This window comes from Ceratotherium simum, chromosome 13 (genome assembly GCF_057802395.1).
Source record: "Ceratotherium simum simum isolate JZ-2026a chromosome 13, ASM5780239v1, whole genome shotgun sequence".
Lineage (NCBI taxonomy): Eukaryota > Metazoa > Chordata > Mammalia > Perissodactyla > Rhinocerotidae > Ceratotherium > Ceratotherium simum.
In genome coordinates, this window is record NC_141912.1 from 41,959,079 (window position 1) to 41,979,294 (window position 20,216).

General features: G+C 52.5%; 2 protein-coding genes across 4 annotated transcripts; one reads left to right on the forward strand and one right to left on the reverse strand.

The window, feature by feature from the left end:
* Positions 1 to 706: 706 nt before the first annotated feature.
* On the reverse strand, positions 707 to 19,907 carry UNC5CL (unc-5 family C-terminal like). Of its 3 annotated transcripts, XM_087438554.1 has the most exons (10): positions 19,842 to 19,907; positions 12,250 to 12,536; positions 8,131 to 8,576; positions 7,330 to 7,630; positions 6,306 to 6,568; positions 5,512 to 5,613; positions 5,180 to 5,247; positions 4,212 to 4,312; positions 3,944 to 4,057; positions 707 to 2,478 (listed from the first exon to the last, which is right to left on the reverse strand). In XM_087438554.1, exons 3-10 carry the CDS (start codon positions 8,513 to 8,515, stop codon positions 2,256 to 2,258), a joined length of 1,557 nt encoding a protein of 518 aa, XP_087294680.1. In that variant the 5' UTR covers positions 8,516 to 8,576; positions 12,250 to 12,536; positions 19,842 to 19,907; the 3' UTR covers positions 707 to 2,255. The 3 variants fall into 3 exon arrangements, with proteins under 3 accessions (XP_087294680.1, XP_087294682.1, XP_014638224.1); XM_087438556.1 differs by lacking the exons at positions 12,250 to 12,536; positions 19,842 to 19,907 and having other exon boundaries at positions 8,131 to 8,334; positions 8,453 to 8,518; XM_014782738.2 differs by lacking the exons at positions 12,250 to 12,536; positions 19,842 to 19,907 and having other exon boundaries at positions 8,131 to 9,020.
* Positions 15,543 to 16,681, forward strand: TSPO2 (translocator protein 2). The gene is made up of 3 exons (XM_004424456.3): positions 15,543 to 15,715; positions 16,098 to 16,239; positions 16,481 to 16,681. The coding sequence occupies exons 1-3, from the start codon at positions 15,543 to 15,545 to the stop codon at positions 16,679 to 16,681; spliced, it is 516 nt and encodes a 171-aa protein (XP_004424513.1).
* Positions 19,908 to 20,216: the final 309 nt, after the last annotated feature.

The following is a 20,216-nucleotide window of genomic DNA, read 5'->3' on the forward strand; positions in this document are numbered from 1 at the left end:
AGCTTTAGGTGCCGGCAAGTACGAGCCAATTGGGTTTGATTTGCGAAAGGAAGGATCCACCCTACAGGGATCAGGCAGCCTGCCACCTACCCCAAGATATCCAAGCTTCTCTTTCCCGGGACTGTCAGCCTATTCAGAAGAATTAGGGTGGAGGCCAGAGAGTATTCCATTTGGTAACAGAGACCCCCGTAGCTTCTATTCACAACTCCAGAAGACTTGAAACACTTAACATGATTTGTTCCAGGGTAGGGAGGAAGATAAAATAAAGATGCCTTTGGCTGGCATGGAGAGCAAGGGAGAAAAAGGGAAAACTGTGCTAGGCCTCCAGAGGAGAAAGAGGCTCTGAGCAGTCCAGTCCTGAGCCAAGTGAAAGGGGAGAAGGCTGACGCACCAACCTGGAGAGGCTGGCAGCCCCTGGTGGGGTGGGAGGACTAATGAGAAGGGTGAGAGAGGATGGACAGGGCTACGGGAAGAGGGAGGAGATGGAAGGACCACCCCCCTACCCTGAAGCCTTGCTTCTAACAGAAAGAGGAGTGAATCTCGCCGATTGACCATGTTGGACTCAAACAATCTCATGCTGGAAGCACAATCTACAAAATGCTTCCCTCGAACCTGACCCCGTAGGTGCAATTTTACCAGATAAAACCACTTGTACCCACACCTAAATTTATCAATCTGAGCAAAATACAGTTAGTAACAAAGAAAGGCAATTTTCATATTTTATTATACAATGTTGTTCATCATAGAAAATATTTAATATTTTTAATTAAATACAGAAGCAAATTGTTGGGGTTGCCAGAGAGATTGTTTGCCTGCCCCCTGAAAAAATTAACACCTGTTTGCAAACAAAAGGATCGCTAGAATTGAGTCAAATCCTTTGTTCTCTTTTCAGGACCCAGCCTGTTGATCTCTTGTCTATACAACGTCTGACAGACAGCGGGTGCTGAACAAATATTTATTGATTAAATGGGGTGTTCTTTAATCCCTAGCCTTTATTTCCTGACCCTAAACTGGACCTTGATCCAGAGGGAAAAATCCCCACCCACCCATTCCTAGAGTAGCCCAGGCTCTTTCAATAGCCTTTGATACATAACATTGGCTTAGAGACATTTGCCTGATGGTTTCAGAGAGAGAAAGAAACACACAAAGGCAGACACAGTAACTAGATAGAGACAAAAAGATGCTAGGACATAGAATAACAGAGACACATCCCCAGGGATGTTGCAACTGCAGGAGATAGGGACAGCAAAACGAAGTCAGAGAGACTTAAACCTCACACAGTCTGAGACAAAGAGTTTAACAAGTTGGGCAAGAATGATAATCTTGAAGTTTCTTTTCAGCTTTGATGTTTTATGACCGAGATAATGGCAGAGAGAGAGGAAGACAAGGCAAGGACACGAGGATAAACAAAAGCAGGCAGAGGGAACAGGTGGACAGCCAGATTTGACTGCCTATCTTTAGATCTGGCTTTGAACCCTTGTCCTACCCACACCGCACACCCACCCAGCAGGGCTCCTTCATGCCTCAGCACTCCATGCCACTCGTGACTCCTCCTGCAAGTCCAGTCACCATGACCCCTACCCCCACCTGAAGACCTCCAAACCACTCTTTGCATGTCCAAATCCTCTCTCCAACATCCTCCACGAAGCTTTCTCACTGCTCCAGCCCATGCTCATCTCCCTCCCATCTCAACTCCTAAAGCACAGACAGTTGATACCACACCCCTAACCACAGGTAGGTGCTGTTTCCAGGTTTGCCCTCAGCCCACATGAGAGCATCTTGACTCCAAGAGAACTGTGGGCTTGTCAAGGCTCCAAACCCTAAGCCATATATTCCAGGATTCCCCATGATACCCAAAGCCGGGTATCACTAAGTGCTCAGTGAATACTTGTGAACTGACCAGTCCCCAAGGAGTGCCAACAGGGCAACCTAACAGTGCCTTGGTCTATTAAGTAGCTTCTCGAAGGCGGGCCACGTTGGGGCCATCTCCTGGGCTCCTGCGCCCCCTGCCGGACAGGAGGGGATCTGCACGTAGGACAAAGCAGGTCGCAAGGGTAGTCCAGACCCGGGGAGGCTGGCAACGGCATTCCCGCCTCAGGTGGCCCTAGGCACCATCTGAGGGTTCTGATGAGGTCGGTGGGCACAGCCAAGAACAGCTGCGGTGTTCTTCCTGGGTGCCGGGACACACCCCACAGCCTCCCCATGCCCAGAGTGCTGCAAAGGGCGTCCCACCCTGTCCCGCCCCAGCAGAGCGCTCAGAGCTTCTCGTCCAGCTCCAGGGCCTGGTTCTGCCAGGCGCCCCCGTGGACCCGGGCTGGGCTGCCGCTCTGCGTCCCATTCAGGTAGTTCTGGATGGCGGAGGCGCAGTCCAGACGCTCCATCTCGGTCATGAGGTAGTGCAGCTCCTGCAGGCTGCCGTTCTGCTCCTCAAACAGCTCCAGGATGGCTGCGGCGGGGCTGCGCTGGCAGGACAGGAACCTGGCCGGGGGGAGGGGCGAGGAGAGTGGAGGAAGGGGCACTGCAGCGAGATCCACCCCTCTCTCAGCTCTGGGCCTCATCCCCCTCCTGCCTGCCTTCCCTGGCACTCAGGATGGTGGGAGAGCCCCGGGCTTTGAAACTTGAGATTGCACTGGCTCAAAGGCCACACCTCTCCAGGCCTCAGTTTCCTCCTCTGACCGCAGGGCTGGGATGAGAGGATCTCTAAGGTTGCTTCCAGCTCTGATGTTCTGAAATTGCCTTCTCTACCTCCCCCACTCCAATCCCACTCTGGCCTCCTCCTCCCTCTCCCAGGCCACAACATCCTGCCCACCACTAAGGAAACAGCTGTTCTAAAGCATGACCTTCCCCTGCTCAAAAACCTTCCATAGTCTCTTTCACCTACTAACCAAGCCCACACTCCTGACTCTCCAGCTCATCCATCACTTGTCCTTGCCCTGTTTTTCCTGACCTTTTCTCCCTGCTCTCATCCCAAACCTTCCTTCCTCAGACCTGTCCCTTTTCCCATCTTGCCCATACCACACCCACAACTGCTTCTGCTCCTCCGCCCAAACAGAAAAACTGATGCTACTTCCCTACTACCTTCTCCCTGAAGCCCTATCTAATTCCCACCTCCCAGGTGGAAGGGACCATTCTGCACCCCTCAGCTCAGACTTCTGGTCATAGCTCCCCCAAGTCTTTATTATTCTTGCTTCAGCTATTTTGTGTCTCTGTTTGTTTCCAACTTGCTATGCAATATTGGAGACATACAATAAGGCACAAGGAAGCTTGCCTTTATTTTGTTAAGCTCTTTGTATCCCTGAATACAGTGTGAGCTCCTGGGTGCTGGGACCATGTCTCATTCATCTTGTAGCCCAATGCTTAGCATAGTTTTCCAGGACATACTAGGTACTTGATAAATGTTTGAGTGATTTAAAAATCCACCCTGTTTTCAGCTGGGTCCAGCCCCAGTCCCATCTCCTGAGTGAAGGCTTCCCTGACCACTGCACTCATAGTCAGGTTCTGAGGCTTAGCTCAGAATTGTTCTCCTCCTGGTTTCTCTTGACAGAGCCCACAGCTGCATGGCCCCCATTACTGCTAACATTTATTGAATTAACATGTGCCAGGCATTCAGCCACATGCTTTACACACGTTATCTTATAGTCTGCCATTCTACCCCTCAGGGCACAGCATGTCAAGCACTCAACATGTACCCAATGAATCACATGTTAATTGATTCATTTTTAAATATTTACTGAGCACCTACTATGAGGCAGGCATTAGTCTAGGTACTGAGAATACAGTGATAAATAGAAAGAGCTGCCCTTTTATGGGAAATAGGGTGGGGAGTAGCCCTTCTCTGACTTTTAAGGTGCTCCCTTGTCTGTGGTCCCGTCTCCAAGCTGTCCTGAGAACCCGCCACCCCAGGGCACCCTCCTCCCCCATCCACAGACCTGGCCCCTCTTACCGGATCTTCATGCCGCAGAGCCCCAGGTGGGAGGCCAGTCGCCGCCAGTCATTGCCCGTGACGCTGTTTGGCTCCAACAACATCTGCAGCTGCTCAAAGAGCTCTGGGGGCAGCCTGAGGCAGGGGGAAAATTGGGTTCTCCGAGGGGCGAATCAAAGAGACCCAGTCTGGTTCCACACACACCCCAAATGCTGTACTTGCTCTGTAGGCACTGGGGCAGGAATCCCAAACATCCCCCGGGCAACAGCTCAAGCAACCTCCATCTCACCTATTGCATGGGGGTGGCTGGGAGACAGGGGGTGGCGCTGCCCAGGACTCCTCCTCTGACGCCTGGAATCTGAGGATCTCCATGTACTTTGTCTCCAAGCCCTGAGCCAACAGAGGGGCAGGAATGCACTTAGGGATCATAAGACATCCCTCGAGCAAGGAGCTGGGGAACCTACCTCCACTCCTCATGTGTCTCCTTCAGTCTGTCACCCAGAGCCCCTTGGCCAGCAGACACCCCCACCCTGCCCAGGAGCCCTCCCTTTTCCTTCCCTGACCCCAGAATCTTCAGCCTTAAGTTTGCCTAGTGAGCTCTTTGGGACCTGGGACATGAAGGCCAAACAGAGTGCATCCTAAGACACCAGGAGAAGTCCTGGGTGGGGTCATGGGGCAGGGGGAGGTCATCTAAAAGCAAAGACCCTGAACTCAGCATACATGTCCCTTCCCCTCATTCCTCCTTTCCTGGATTCCTCCTCCCCAAGTGACACCCTGAGGGGTATCTGCCTCCTCTCCACTAAAATGCCACCATGGTTCACCAGAGAGACTCAACCCTGATTTTTCATATCTTCCCTTGGGAGAGTAGGCTATCTAACTCCCATCCCACATACTCAAGACCCCCTTTCTGGGCACTCTCCACACTGAAGATACACAACATCATCGCTCAGATGTAGACAATCAGCCTAGAAAGAAACCACTTGTCTTTGATGCCCAAGTCCCTCTGGGCTGGGAGAGGGGGTTAAAAGGGTTTGGTTCTTTTACCCTCCTTCTGGATTCATCCATGGACAGACAAAAGAGAGTCAGGGATGGAGGGTAACTTGGAGGCCAGGCGGTCTAAGCCCCTGGAAGAAAGCCATCTTAATCTGCTTGACTGTGTGATTAGGGTCATACTTACTGGACACCAGACCCCTCACCCACTTTGCCCAAGACTCCCCTTAGGCCCTGCCCTTCCTCTGCCCCTCAGCTCCAACTCACATCCTGGAAGGTGTGCATGGTGACGATGATCTCATTGGTTAGTGCTGAGCAATCCTCGTTCTCATTGGCTACAAAGAAGAGAGGACGTGGCAGGTGAGAGGAAAAGGCCTGGCATAAGGCAGCAGGAGAAGTGAAAGGGACTCTACAGAAAGGCTTTAGAAAGCTGCAGAAGCTGGAGAGAACATCCATCCTTCTCTCTGCAAAGATCTGTTGTGGCTCCTCGCCTTCAAGAGCAGGTCTGCATGCATGGCAGAATGAGGAGCTGCAGAGCTCCAGGGTGACCAGGAGGGGAGAGGAGAGGGCAGGAGGTGGACTCGGGGTTCCTGGACTACCTGTTTTTCTCCGGAAGCAGAAGGAGCGGAAGGGGCACTTTCCATGCCAGATGTGGAGATGCGGAACCAGCTGGCAACTGCTGTCATCCACATTCTCCCAACCTGGGGAGGGGGCAGAGAGCGAAGGGCTTCAGAGAGTGGGGCCTTCCACAAGTGTTTAGGAAGGCCTACTCTGTGGCAGGCACCCCATAGGGCGTTGTGGGGAGGGATCAGGAGGGAGCAAAGGCAAGAGCATGTCCCAAGTAGATGAGGGTCCCCAGAGCCTGGAGAGGGGACCCCAGTGAGTGGTCTTCCTTCTACTACCACATGCTCCCTACATACACACACACACACACACACACACACACGCACACACACAGACCCCCCCCCCCGCCCCCCATCCACTACCCCCAGAAGCAGCCATGCACATGCACCCTGTCCAAAACCAGCAGATGCCCTAGGCCCCACCGGTAATTCCAGCCGCCCATGCCACAAAAGAAAGAGGGCAGAGAAGACTGGGACTCCTACCACACCAGCTCCAACCAAGAGGGACAAAAAAACCCGGCCCCTCCCTTCCTGCTTCTGGGGGTGCACACCTCTCCTCCCCCCTCCCACCCCACATCACCCTGTCCTCCTGTGGAGGGACCAGGACTGAGTGGTCCACCGAGGGAGGAAGTGGGCAGAGCCTGGGGGATCCCAGAGGCAGCAGCAGAAGCCAGAAGATTCCCAGTTTTCCACCCCGGGGCGGCCCACCCTGGGGGAGGCCCGGACCCGCCCCCCTCTAGCGGGGCTCCCCACGGCCCCGCCTCCCTCACCCTCGGAGATGTACTTGAGCTTCAGGCACTGGTCCCCGCGGGCCCCGGTGAAGTCGAAGAGCTGGCAGGGCCCGCACAGGCGCCCGCCGTGGGGCTGCTCGTTGGTCAGGGCCCACTGCAGGGCGCAGGGCGTGTTGTTGAGAAAGTAGACGCGCAGCTGCAGGTGGGACTGGCCCGGCGCCAGCGGCGAGCAGAACACCGCCAGCTGCAGCCACTTGCGGGCGTCGCGGCCCATAGGCGCCTCCACCACGCAGGTGAAGAGGCTGTGGAGGGAGACGGTGGCAGGGCAGGCATGGGCGAGGCTGAGACACCAGCGCACCTGCCGCCCGGCTCCCGCCGCCCCAGGGGCCTCGGTGGGGGCCTCCAAGGAGCCGAGAAAAGCAGTCCAGGGCGTGTATAGGGAAGAACTGGGGGGAGGGGCCGGTAGAGGGACAAAAAGTGAGTCACGTCGCAGTGACCGTCACCCAGTGGGGAGAAGAGCCAGCAAGTATCCTCAGGCATAGGAGAGAGGGAAGGTGAGCTCAGGGCCACCATACTTGGGAGGGGTCCCACACGTGGCTGGCCCTGCTCTGGTCAATGGGTGGCAAGGAGACTGAGAGGCAGAAGGGCCTAAGATCCTAGAAGGACAGAGCTAAGGGCAGACATGAGATGGGATGGAGTCTTAGAGAGCTGGAGGGGACAAACTGCCCTAGACAGTTTGGGGACAGTCCTGAACTGGGAAGTGGGGTAGAGACAGGTAATTTTAGAGAGACAAAGGTGGGGATCGAACAGGCCCCCTCTAGAGAGAGGGCTGGGGCTGAGTCAGCTGCTTCTAGACAGACAGATCGCGGTGAGATGTGCCATCCTGGACAGGCTTGGAGTGAGAAGCTGCCATGGACACTAGGATGCAAGGCCAGGAAAGGACACGGGGATGAGGGATTTGCAGGACCTGGGACTGATGAAGAAGGGGCCGTTCCATACAGAGAGATGAGGATGAGGCAGACAGAAAAGGGGCAGGAAGGACAGGCTGATGGCTCGTGCCTACCTGAAGTGGGAGAGGTGGATGCGACACTCGTCCCGGGAGGTGTGTACCCCCGGCCGCCCCAGGGGCCTCCAGTCCTTGGCATCCAGCAGGGTCGTGTTGCTGCTGTAGGTGCGGGCATGGCTGGGCTGCTGGGCACAGTGCTTGAAGGTGAGGGTGCAGGGCTTCAGAAAGGAGGCCCCATGGGGGCCACATGCCACCACGGGGCTCACCAGCCCCTGGGCTCGGGACAATGACGGGGCGTCCGACAGGTCCCACACCAGGATCAGCGACACCCGCTCCTGGCGGCCCACAGCCACAGCACCTGGGGAGAAGGAGTGCTGAGATGGCCCTGGCAGGCACACCCCTGCCCCAAGAAAGGCCAGACCAGGATGGGAGGGGAGGTGGGGCGGGAGCCCGGGAGAGAGGGGGCCTAGCAGGGCACATGGGAAGGCAGAATGGAAGGAGAGCAAGATGACCACGAGCTGACTTGTGTGTCACCCCACTTCCTTCCAAGCCTGCTGCTGGCCTGACCAGGGCCTGTGTGGATTTGAAAAAGGTGCTCTTCCTCCAGACACTTTCCTTTCCTTTACTGTCATAACATACTGTTCATTAGAACAAGGCACTTGACTTCCACCTGTCAGGAAGTTGTCATAAAAATATGAAATATATATCCATCTTTGGAGTCAATAAAGTCAAACTAAAAATATAAACAATTTTCAAAAGTATAAAGATGTCTATGAATGATGCTCCTGAAATGTGGTGCCCTTGTACAGTGCACAACCTGAACAACTATATGCGGAGAAGGGAGCTGGGGGCTGTTACCTGGGGGGATGAGCAGGGAGATGCCCGTATCCTGGAGTATCAGGCAGCCTCCGCGGTGATCCACCTCTCGAGCCGAAAACACCAACAGCTTGTGCATCAGCTGACGGGTGACAGTCTGGCCTTGGGTGGGCGTGTGCAGTTCCTGGTAGAAGGCAGCCATCTCCTGGAGTGTGGCTGGTGGCCCCTGCCTTGGGGCCTCATATTCTGGTAGGGGAGTGGGATGGGGCACTGGTTCCTCTTCGCTATCCGGCTTCCAACAGGCCCGTAGCAGCCAGGGAGGACAGTGCCATCGAAGGCACTGGACCAGGAGAAGGACACTCACCACTGGGACTCCCACCAGCAGTAGGAACTGGGCAGGTTGGAAGGAACTCTCATGGGAGCACATCCGCCTGGTCACTGGATGCTGCCAGCTCCTCTGTGCCCCTGTGCCAGCCAAGGCCAAGGACCTGGGGGAAAAGAGGGGTCAGTGCCAGGCAAAGCCTTTCAATGTCGTGAAGGCCAAGACTTGGCTTCCAAGTGGCTGCAATGAGGGAGGAAATTGTCTTCATTCCAGCGCACCCTGCACACCCCAGTCGGATCAATTCCTCCAACAACTTCACCTCTCTCTCTCTCTCTTACTCAAGAACCTACCATGGCTCCCTATGACCTAGTACATCATATTAAACTCCTCTGAGTTAGAAAGAGCATGGGTTTGGAGTGAGAGAATGAGTTCAAATGCCACCTTGGTCACTGTGGCTGAGTGAGCTTGTCATATTGCTTAATGTGCCTCAGTTTCCTCATCTGTCAAAATATCTACATGTGCTGATATAGAAAATTCTTTAAGTGGAAAAGCAAGTCACAGAGCTAGACATCCTCTGATCTCATTAATGTAAATAACAAAACTATATACAAGTATAGATATATCTTTATGAGTGTATATATGTAAATTATAGAGAAAGTCTGGAGCAGTGCTATGCGATAGAAATATACTGTCAACCACATATGTAATTTTAAATTCTCTAGTGGCCACATTAAAAAAGTAAAAAGAAACAGGAAAAATTAATTTTAATAATATAATTTATTTAACCTAATATTTTCAAAATAATATCATTTTGACAGATAATCAATATCATATTATTAATGAGATATTTTACATTTTTTTTCCACACTAAGTCTTTGAAATCAATGTGTACTTCACACTTACAGCACATCGCAATTGGGACTTGCTCTATTTCAAGTGCTCAGTAACCACAAGTGCTAGTGATTCCTGTCTTGAACAGTGCAGGTCTGGAAGGATACACCTCAAATTATTCCCATTGGTCATTTATTGAAAGAAATGAGAAATTAGAAATTGAGAGGGTAGAAGGCGTGAACAAGGACTTTCCATTTTCTTAAACGCTTTTTGGTGTATTCTTCGGATTTTTCTCACCGAGTATGTATTTTATATTAATTTTGCAATTCTTTTTAAAGCTATTAAAACCAAAAAAAAAAAAAAAAAAGAATTACCTGTCAGAGTGATTGTGAGGACGGCATGAGATCATGGGAAAAGCATTTGTGGATGATAAAACACTGTCCAAATATGTTTATTTATGCCCCTCCTTTTGCCAAAAAGGTCAGAAGGTAGCTCACAGGGATAAGTGAAATACAAGAGGAACAAAAGTTAAAAGTGGAAGCAAATGAGAAAGAAAAACAAAGGCGGGGGCCTCCAGTGAGGCTGGATGAGGCAGAGCGCAAGCATACACTGACTGCCTGCTCACCTGGTTATCGGCGGGGCCTCGGGTCAGGACCTGGGCCTTCCAGCAGCCTCCCTGTGCAGATGTCAGCTCTTCCCGAGGCCCTCCAGAATCCACTGCCTCCGCTCCTCCTTTCCCTCTTCCTCCCTTAATCTCCAACACCCTACACTCTCCTCACACCTCACTAATTCTAGCCTCTGGCTTTGGCTCCTGCCCTTCTCTGTTTGACTCTTCACCTGCTCTCCCCACCTGCCTCACCTACCCACTTGGACCCCCCTCCTGCTCCATAGCGCCTACCCCTGGCTCACCACCCCCTGACAGTCTCCCCCTCTGAAATCTTTCTGCTGCCATCCCACCAGACAGAGTAACTCTTAACCATATGCTATCATGTGTGGTTTTCCCACTCAAATGAACATTTTCTGAGCACCCTGCGTACCAGGTACCGTGGGAAGTTCAGCCTGCCAAAGATGACAGCTTATTCGGCTCTCAAGGAGCTTCTGAGGGAAGGGGATTCATTCACTCCATTGCTGAGTTCTGTGAGGCACAACAGCCTCCTTCCAAGTTCTCCAGGTCCCCGTGGTTGATTCACTAGGGTCTGCACTAGAAAAGTTTCCAGCACCCCTTCCTCCCATTCCCTTCCCTCAACCACCCACCTGGAGCTGAGGCCTTGACCCAAGACTCCAGCTCTTTTCTGCCCACCTTCTTCCTTCCTTCCTTGGGACCCCCATGAAACCTAAGCCCCCTTCCTAGCTCCTCCCAGACAGGGGCAGAAACTCCTCTGTATCCTCAGGATTGAGGACTGGGGCGGGACCTGTTTCCTCATGTCTTCATTGAAAATGTAGACAGGAGAAGAAGGTTTGGCATGGTTCCCCTTGCCTTAAAATGCAACCCCCCAGACTGTGCAGCATCCTGCTTCAGCCAGGCCGCTTGCGGGGCACAGGAGTGAAGGAGTGAGCTGGCAATGCCCCAAATCTGGTGGAATGGGAGTTGGAGCAGCAAGATTCCCTTTACGTCCCATCCATTCCTTTTGGTTCTTCCACATTAAAGATAATTGGAATTTTAACTGTAATAATAATAGCTAACATTTATGGAACTTTACTCTGTGCCACTGAGTCAAAGCACTCTATGTGGCCTGTCTCATTTGACCCTCTCAGCAGCCTTATCAGCTGGTTGTTATTTTTATCTCCATTTCACAGATAAGGAAGGCAAGTTTTCTCCCCACAGCGAGGATGGATGGGAGATTATTAAACTACAGCTGAAAGCAGGAGGGAAGGATAAGCAGGGATGATGAGGACTTCCAGAAACACTCCTTTTCTCTCCCTGCCCCTTCTTTTTCCCCCAAGTCTCTTCCTTTCCACCTCAGAGAAAGAAACAAAGATAAAGTAAAAGTAAATAGAAGGAACTAAAGGCATGTCCTTGGTTCCACAATGAGTGATGCCCTCACCTCCTGCCCACAGAGGCACCAGCAGCAGAGGATAGGCCGCTAATGTGAAAGAAAGGAGGGGACCTGCTCTGTTTCTACAACAACAACCTTCCTGGGGCCTCCAAAGATCAGGGTCCAAACCCCTCCACCTTATTAGGTGGCACAGCAGAGTCCCCTTGCCCAGCCCCCCAACCTGGAGCAGTTGGTATATCTGCTCCCCAAGGCCCCCTGGGCCTCTCGAGGGGAGCCTGTTCACTACCTGGCCTGGAGCAAGTTAACTCCTCCCCCAGCTCAGCCCCCATTCTCCCAGGCTGACAGCTCTCCAGGCTACCTTGGCCCTTACTCCATCCCCTGCTCACCCCAGGAGCAGGAAGGGTCCCGAATCTACAGCACAGCAACCAGCTCAGTGTAGACTAGAGCTTCCCAACCCCATGTCTGACTCCTTATTACCCATGCCTCCAGTTTGTCTTGCCCTGGACCCCAGATCATCCTGGGAGCAGTTCCCCAAGATGAGGGTCCTTTAGAATGCTGCCATCACCTGTCCCTAGGAAGTTGCCTCCTCCAACAGAAAGATCCAGGCTCTTACTGCAAAGCTTTGCTTATATCCTTTGAGGAAACTCTCAACCCTTCTCCCATGTCACTGGTTCTTACCATGTCTACTCAACCCCTGATAGAGCTCCAGTTATTGAGACATAAAAAGTACCGGAATAGATGAGTCCAAACCCAAGTCATGGGTAGCGTTCATCAGCATAGTATTAGTATATATTTCCATAGTGCAGAGAATCATCCCCCTGGTGCCCACGTCCACTGGACAGTGGCCCTTTCCCAAGGCCTTTTTTCCTCTCCTCCTCCAGCAGATGGTCTCCACACTCTGGCAGGCCCTGCTGAGCTGACCTGGCTCCTCCCCTGAGCCCCAGGTGGCCCCTGCAATAATTGCAGTAATGCCCACCCTACCCCAGCTGCCCCAGGGGGTGCTCGCCTTACCTGTAGGTGCTCCCAGAGGCTGCTGGCTTGTCCAGAAACAGTAGTTCCTTCTCTGAGAAACAGAGAGGTCAGCCAGACCTCGTCACCAGGCCAGCAGACAAGTGCAGGTGGGTGGAGAATCTGGACGGGAGTGGCCTGGTGCTTCCCGGCAGAGTCCTGCCTCCCAGTCGCCCTAAAGATGGGGGTGGGGTAGGGGGAGGAAGTCCGTCCCTGTCTGTCGGCAAAGTCCAGCCAAGGCGGGGGAGTAGCTGAGGATTCCAGAAGTCAGTGGACTTACCAGTCTAGGTCTGGAAGGGAGGGGACAGAGAGGGAGACAGCCTGAGTACAGGTGCAGCCCTGGGTACAGGTGAGACTGCTCCCTACAGTGCCCTCTGCTGGTGAGTGGCCATCCCCAGCCAGAAGCTATTGAAATTGCAGAAGGTAAGAGGAGGGAACCCTAACCAGAGCTTCTCAAACTATAATGTGCACACGAACCACGTGAGGGATCTTGTTAAAATGCTAATCCTGTAGGTCTGGGATGCCCTGAGATTCTGCATCTCTAAGAAGCTCCCAGGTGATGCCCCAGGGAGCTTAGACAACATCTAGCTCCACCCCCTCCCTGCACAGAGACAACAGAGGAGGCATTGAGGGGTTAATGACTTGCAAGTTAAGGTGGCATTGGCTGTACCCATATCTGCTCCCTGCTCAGTGCTCTTTCCACTGCCCACACTCAGAGTTGGCAGGGACACTCCCACCTGGAGGAGAGCTGGACTTAGGCCACTTGCCAGCCCGAGTCCTTTCTTAGAAACTCTGCCTAGGAAAGACAGTACCACCGGAATGAAAGCTCCCTATGAAGAGCGACTTTTTTTCCAGCTGTTTGCTGCTGAATCCTCAGCTCCTGGTACAGCCTGATCCCTAGTAGGTGTTCAGTCAAGACTTGCTGAATGAATGAGTGGACCAGCTGAGAGAAAAGAGGATGCATTTTGGATCCAGACTGCCAACACCGAACACTGGTGACCCACCTGTTGGCTATGTAATCTTAGGCGAGTTACTCACGCCTCTGAGCCTTCCTGCCCTTGTCTGTCACATGCAGATAGTGATATCTACCTGTGAGGGACAATCATTATCATTATTGCGCTAATAAATGTAAAGCGCTCACCACCACATGGGTGCTTGTAAGTGGTAACTGGTGTCACCTTGTCTGGCCTGCAGTTGAGGAACCGCGGTGAACTCCCTCGGCCCCCAGTTATTATCACCCGTAGAAAATAAGTAACTGCCGCTGCTTTCATCTCAGTTAATGATTCTCTAGCCTTTTGTCCCTGACTGCAACCCCCTCCCTTCTGCTGCCTCCCCTGGGGCGGAGGCGAGAGGAAAGAATAAACACCTGCCAGGGGCACCCAGGTCCCCAAAATGGAGAGATGGTGCAAAGGAATGGTAGAGAGCAGCCAACCTGGGAAGAAGACCTCATGCCCATAGGACGAGCAAGGAAGAGGTGCTCAGAACTTTGAGAGGAAACAAAGAGGGGAGAGGTGTTAGTCTTTGCGGGACAAAGCTCTGAGTCACACAGGAGGCTGCCCTCTCCTCTGAGTCATAAAGTTGTAGGGGTTTGTGAAAGATTTGTCAAGCTCGAATTCCAAGCCAGGAAGGGCCATGCCAGCTAGCAGGCTATAACCAGGGGCTGCGTCAACGTATCATGAACTCGTTTCCAAAGCTGGTCCTTGCCTCACTTGAGGACAATCCCAGTTGCAGGAAAGTTCTGGGGAAATCGGAGGATCCCTACCACCCCCGTGGATACAAAGCTGGTTCATCGGATGCAGAGACCACAGGCATCAGTGGCCATGCAGCCTGGGGCTGAGCTGTCTCAGGAGGTCGAGGTGTCACAGTTCCAAAGCCTCAACCGTTCCATCAGGGGCCCAAGGTCTAGCAGACCAGGGGACCCCCAGCCAATGTCACCACCCTTGTCATTAGAGAAAGTCAGGCCAGCTGGGAGCTCCACCCTCCCCGCTGTCCCCCACCCTTCTCTGCCTTGCACACATCATATATCATCGGGCACCCAGCCTGGGAAGTATGCTGAATGAGGTAAGGGGAACACAGGCCTGAGAGTAAGGAGGCACTGGGAGTGGTGAACAGGAGAAAAGAGGATGGGGGTAAGGAGGGGGGCCCTCCAACACTGGACAGAAAAATAGAAAGCACAGAGAGAGAGACAGGAAGGCAGAAGATAGACAAATGGACAGTGAGGAGCAGAAAAAGATAAATGGAAAGACACACAGGCAGGCAGGTTGATCAGCCCTGGCCCCAGAACCTCCAGGACATGGTCAGGGGCCCTTGACGGAAAAGGATGGAGTGGGCATTCGCTCCAGAACACTGAAAATAACCACATTTTTTGTCTACTTCCAATCCTGTCAGTCATGGGTAGGAGGCTGAAATATCATGTGCGAAAGAGAAGAATGATATTGGGTGGGGATCTTGGTTGGAGAAGGGTCTGTGCATCGTCCCACATGCGAAGGACATGGAAAGCAACATGTAAATGAACATGGCAGCTTTTTAATCCAAGACCAGGCAGCTGTATCCTTGAGAAGTCAGGCCACAAGAAATCTGGACACTTGTGTTTGAGGCCCTGACCCTCTGGAAGTAGACAGATGTAGGGGTAACCTCCCCAGCCCTTGAGGGGTAAAAGAGAGCTATGGACAGGAAGGAGCATTTCCTTCCTAAAAGAAAGGAACCCACAGTGTGAATTGGCTGGGTTTGAATTTGGGCAGGAGCTCAGGCTGGGTGGGCCCCTGGAGTTTGTCAGTCTGGTATAGTGAGATAAGCCGGGGGCAGATGTGCTGGCCCACTCTCGACTAGAAAAGATCCCCAGGGATCTCTGGCTCCTGCGTTTAGAACGTGGTCCTTCTAGGTTGATTATGTCGTCGGCTTGGCTGAGTTCAGTCTAAGGCCCTCGAGGGCCCAAGTGCTGCCCACTGTGGGAAGTAGAAAAGACTGGTCATACCTGGACCTGAGCTCCAGGAGTCAGACACATGTTGGGGGAGGGGAGGCTATCACTCAGAAGCAGTTATCAATAGTGGACAGTATCCTCCAAGTGCCAAATGAGTGGTGTGGAGAAAATAAGTCCATAGAAGCCAGAAAAGGGGCCAGGCAGTGTGGGCTCAGAGGAGTAGGACAGGAGCTGGCCCAGCGAGGGCGATGGCCTCCTATGAGGGGCGCAGGCCAGGGAATAGTGTCAGGGACGAGGTGGGGACAGATGATGAGACATAGGGGAGGGCTCACCATTAGCGTCCTCTGCCTTCCCAGATTCTGCCCCCTCAAGGAGAATGAGGCCTCAAGGGGCCGTCTTGGTGGCTCTTCCCCAGGTGGGGCTCATCGTGGTCTGGCTGCTCGCCCATCATCAGATGTCTGGTTGGTGTGACGGCCCAAGGAAGCTGCCCTGGTGCCCACCCTACAAAGTCTTGTTGGTTGTGTGGACAACTATCTACTCCGTCATGGGGTGAGCACCCATTTCTCATGCCATGGCCCTCTCACCCTGTGGTGCCCACTGGAGTGGGAACAAGTCCCCCTGAACAACTGCTGCACACTGGACTCAAAAGGAATGGCACCCCATCTTGCCTCTTATGGAGGGTACACTCTGTGCCTGCCTAGGATTCCAGCCAGCCCTTCCACCCTCTCCAAGTCTCCCTACCCCCCACTCACAGAGCCCAACTCTTCCTGCCACCTCCCCGCTGGCCTCCAAATGATGCCTGGACCCACTTGCCCCCATTTCAGCTCACAAGGGTTCCCTCTTGGTAATAAGAGTTCTTGTGCCAGAGGGCTTCCTCCATTTGCCATGGAACGCCCTCCCTCTGAGTGTTTCTGTCACCATCTCTCCTCAGCTATGCCTCCTACCTGGTGTGGAAGGAGCTGGGAGGGGGCTTCAGGCAGCCCCTGGCCCTGCCTCTCGGCCTCTATGCTGTGCAGCTCACCATCAGCTGGACTGTCCTGATTCTCATTTTCGTTGCCCACACCCCTGGTCTGGTAAGGTACCCGTGCTCTGCAGTGGAAGTAGTGTAGGAGAAGGTGACACCACCAGGCCCCCAGCAGCAGATAACATGGCAGATCAATCAGGGGCAGGCAGGTAGCGGGTTGGCAGATGTCTCTGAGCTCCTGTGGAGTGCACAGAGCCCCAGGAACTTGGCTCATTGGGTCCAGGGGGCCGCAGAAATGTCGAGGGCTGGTTCACAGGGCAGCCTGCCTGACTGTCCTGCCCTCTGCCCAGGCCCTGCTGCACGTGCTGCTGCTCTACGGGCTGGTGGTGAGCATGGCGCTGATCTGGCACCCCATCAACAAACTGGCGGCCCTGCTTCTGCTGCCCTACCTGGCCTGGCTGACTGTGACTGCTTCCATCGCCTACCGCCTGTGGAGCGAAAGCCTTTGTTCAGAGCGCCAGCCTCAGCCCACAGCGGAGAAGAGCCACTGAGAGGAGGGAGGCTGGCCTCCCCCATGGTAGGGATGAAAGGGACCGCAGATGGGCTGTGAGGCTAGGGCTGGGAGACGGGAGGTGGGGCAGGTGGCCAGGGATTGATGAGTCCCTGAAGGTGACACACTCCAATCTGACCACTGTCCTGGGTCCCCTGGTGCCAGTTTTCGTTAGAATTCAGAGAGATAGGAAAGAAGGAGGAACCTTATTTTACACTTAATATAATTTAATAAATCCTGTATCAATAAATATTAATTTATTAATATCCATTAGTAAAATCCTGTTACTAACTTGGAGGGTTTGATGTGAAGTGTATGTTGAGTGTGTGAGGTCTAGGGCTGCAGAATGGGAAGAGAAGTGTCTGTCCACGTGTGTCCATGTGCACAGGTGAATGACTGTGGGAACACGTGTGTGGGGAGGGTGGGTGCACCATCTCCACTCCACTCACATGTCCTCCCTAAACTAGCCCAAAACTTTAAGACTTAGATTTTTAATTACCTGAAAAATAAAATCTTTTTGAAAAGTTATATAAAAGCAAAACAGAAAAGAAAGGATACTAATTATAATGTCAAGTTTATATATTATGTATTATATCTATTATATTAATTTATATATAATATTTATTATATTTTATATAATTTTGTTATATGACACATTATATTATACATTACATATGTCATACTAAGACCTTATGTGATTATCTCTAAGTAAGATCATAGACCATATTTTATTTTTGTTTTCATATACTCTTATACTTTCAGTTTTTTACATCAATTAATTACTATTATAATAAGGAAAAATGTTGGAAAAAAAGAGACGTCAGCCTCAGGGTGCTGATGAGTGAATTCAGTAGGAACTTCTTGTCCAGGCTTCTCTCTTGTTTCTCTCCTTCTAAACCTTCTCATGGCTTTTTTATTTTCCTCTCTTCCCTCCTCCTGTTTTCTTCTCCTCTTGTATCACAGCCCTGATGGTAACAAGGAGTGACTGCCCCTGGGGCTGCCTCCCTGAACCCTAAACAAGGCCAGCTGGAAGACCCAGCCGCCTTGCCTTGCGGTAGGGGGGCTCCAACTGCTGTGTGATGGGATCACAGCTGGAGATTTTAAAATTGTTGACCAGACCCTCTAGGGATGGGCCTGGGCATCAGTGTTTTTAAAACTCCTTGGGGCATCCTCACATGCAGCCCCTCTAAGAACCACTACTGAGTGTGTTCCAGAGCCATTTGGGAGCTTATTAAAAATGCATATTCCTCAGGCCCCACCAAAGACCTGCGAATCACAACCTTTGGGGTGGGCTCCAGGCATCTTTAGATTTAACAAGCTGCCAGCACTTTTGTCAGCTGCTCGCTAAAATTTGAGAGCTCCAGGCAGGGATGGCTCTCAGGGTCCTTTTCACTTTGACAACCTGTGGTTCTGTGAGCTGAGTTCCAGGGCTGGAACTGACTATGCCCTCTCAGGTGGGGACCCAGGACTACACAGGGGGAGAAGCCAGCAGGACACCATAAAGGAGACTGGCTCTTTCCAGAGCTCACCAAGCAGAGCAAGCAACGGGGATCTGCATCCTCCCCTCCTCCACTAAGGGCGTGCTCCATCCAGCCGGGCAGGTAGGCACCTGCGCTCCTGGAGGGTACACGTCATGTCCCACCCACCTTTGTGTCCCCAGCCCCAGTACAGTGCGGGGAAGAGTAGGTGTTCATACATCTTTGCTGATTGTTTGAATTAATGACCACATTGTCCCATTAAAAGAAAATGCTGACCAGCACCCCACCAATGCCTGCACCCTGCTCTGGACCAATTGAAAAAGCCTCTCTTCAAGAAAAGGGAGGGCATTAACAGTTTTTGAAACTTCTCAGGTGGTTCTGATGTGCAGCCAGATTGAGAACAGCTCCCATAGGGCATTGCTTCCTGAAGCATGGCCCAGTGACCTCCTAGGGCATTTGTTGAAGGTCTGGACTCCAGCCCTGCTCCAGACCCATGGAATCAGCTCCTCGGGGGGAATGAGGGCCATGAGGGGCAGTGGTTTGCCGTTCCAGCCCTGGGGACAGACCACCTGGCCTTGGATCCTGACTCTGTCTGTCATTTATTAAGCTAACCCGGTTCAACTTACTTCACTGTGTGTGCTTCATTTTCCTCATCTGTAAAATGGGGGCCTCATAGAATTGTTGGGAAGAATAAATGAGTAACAAGGTGTCTGATGCAGAAGTGCATAATAAATGTCAGCTGTTCTAGGAGGGGAGCCCAGGAGGCCGCCTGTTTGATAAGCATGCATGGTTCTGATTCACACTACAATTGGAGCCCCACCCTGCTCCAAGACCCCCGCAGTAATTCCCAAACTTCCTAAGAGCCAGGAGAGTGAGTGACCGCCCCTCGGGTCTGTGGGCTAGCTTGACCAGCGCCACACGTACAAAATGGCTGGCTCTTTATCTTACACATTCGTGTGGATTTTGTCTTCACCTCAATCAAATTATTTAAAGCTGCTTTTAGTTGAATTTATAACTCCATTTATACATGCAAGTGTTTTAAATGTATAAACATAATCCATAAATACTGATTGAGGGTGGGCTGGGCAGCCACACTGTGCTGGTTCTTATCCCGGCTCCCCTATCGCTGTGTGGCCTTGGACAAGTGAACATTCCAGAAGTATTTGTCGTTAGCGCTATCATCATCGTCTCAAATAGGCATTATAAATATTTGCTGCCAATCTTATTCATGTTATCAACTAGTTCTAGAAGGTAAACTGCCCCTCCAAGAAGATGCACCATACCCTCGTGTGACTTTGACCTCCCCGGGGTGAACTGATTCTGTGACCCTGGGGTGCAGATGCCTCTAGTTTTGGATACTTGGCCCTAGAAGGAAGCTTGATTAGGGCAGTGTCCCAAACCCTAGAATGGCATGCCTGCCTGGTACGGCCTGAGCCAAACCAAAGGGCTTCTTGGCTTTGTGCAGAAACAGCCGGAAAGGGCAGGATCCCAACCCCAAACTCTCATCCTCCGACCCTGAAGTCGTCCTTAAAGTCCCCATCTGCACCCACTCCGTGGTTCCCGGGCGGGAGCCTCTAATCCTGCAGTCTCCCAACCTGCCTGGGCCTCTTGCCCTTCCTCTGTCCTGCCTCCCAGTTCTGAGCCCGGAGCACACACCGCCCTCGGCCCCTCTGCTCTTGTTACCTGGAGTTGTGCCTAAATAGAGTTGGAGCTGCCTCCTGTCTTTGCAGATGTATGCTGGGATTCCATCATCCAAATCGTGTGTGTGTGTGTGTGTGTGTGTGTGTGTGCTTCTCTGCCCTTGGGCAGTGTTTTTTCATGGGCCTCTGAGTGGGCACGTGGTGTCTGAACACGATTCGCTAAGTGGGCGTGGGGAGACGAGCTCCTCCCAGGCTGTGCAGCTCTCCCACACCATGTCTGGAGAGGTGGGGAGCTGCACCAGGTATACAGCAACCCCAGGAGGCAGGATAGGTCATTCTGCTGTATGCTAGACCCTCCTTCCCTGCCCTGAACACTTCATTCCTCCTCCCTTTGCCAGTGCCTGCAGAATGGAGACAT

Bases quoted from the DNA above. Each gene is read 5' to 3' on its own strand.
- UNC5CL (XM_087438554.1), bottom strand. From the start codon at position 8,515: ATGTGCTCCCATGAGAGTTCCTTCCAACCTGCCCAGTTCCTACTGCTG. The intron at 4,058-4,211 runs GTGAGATGGAGG...CCCCTGCCTCAG, and splicing joins CAGCCACCCCCATGCAATAG to GCTGCCCCCAGAGCTCTTTG. The intron at 2,479-3,943 runs GTAAGAGGGGCC...CCCCCCGGCCAG, and splicing joins CTCTGCGGCATGAAGATCCG to GTTCCTGTCCTGCCAGCGCA.
- TSPO2 (XM_004424456.3), top strand. From the start codon at position 15,543: ATGAGGCCTCAAGGGGCCGTCTTGGTGGCTCTTCCCCAGGTGGGGCTC. The intron at 15,716-16,097 runs GTGAGCACCCAT...ATCTCTCCTCAG, and splicing joins ACTATCTACTCCGTCATGGG to CTATGCCTCCTACCTGGTGT. The intron at 16,240-16,480 runs GTAAGGTACCCG...CCCTCTGCCCAG, and splicing joins TTGCCCACACCCCTGGTCTG to GCCCTGCTGCACGTGCTGCT.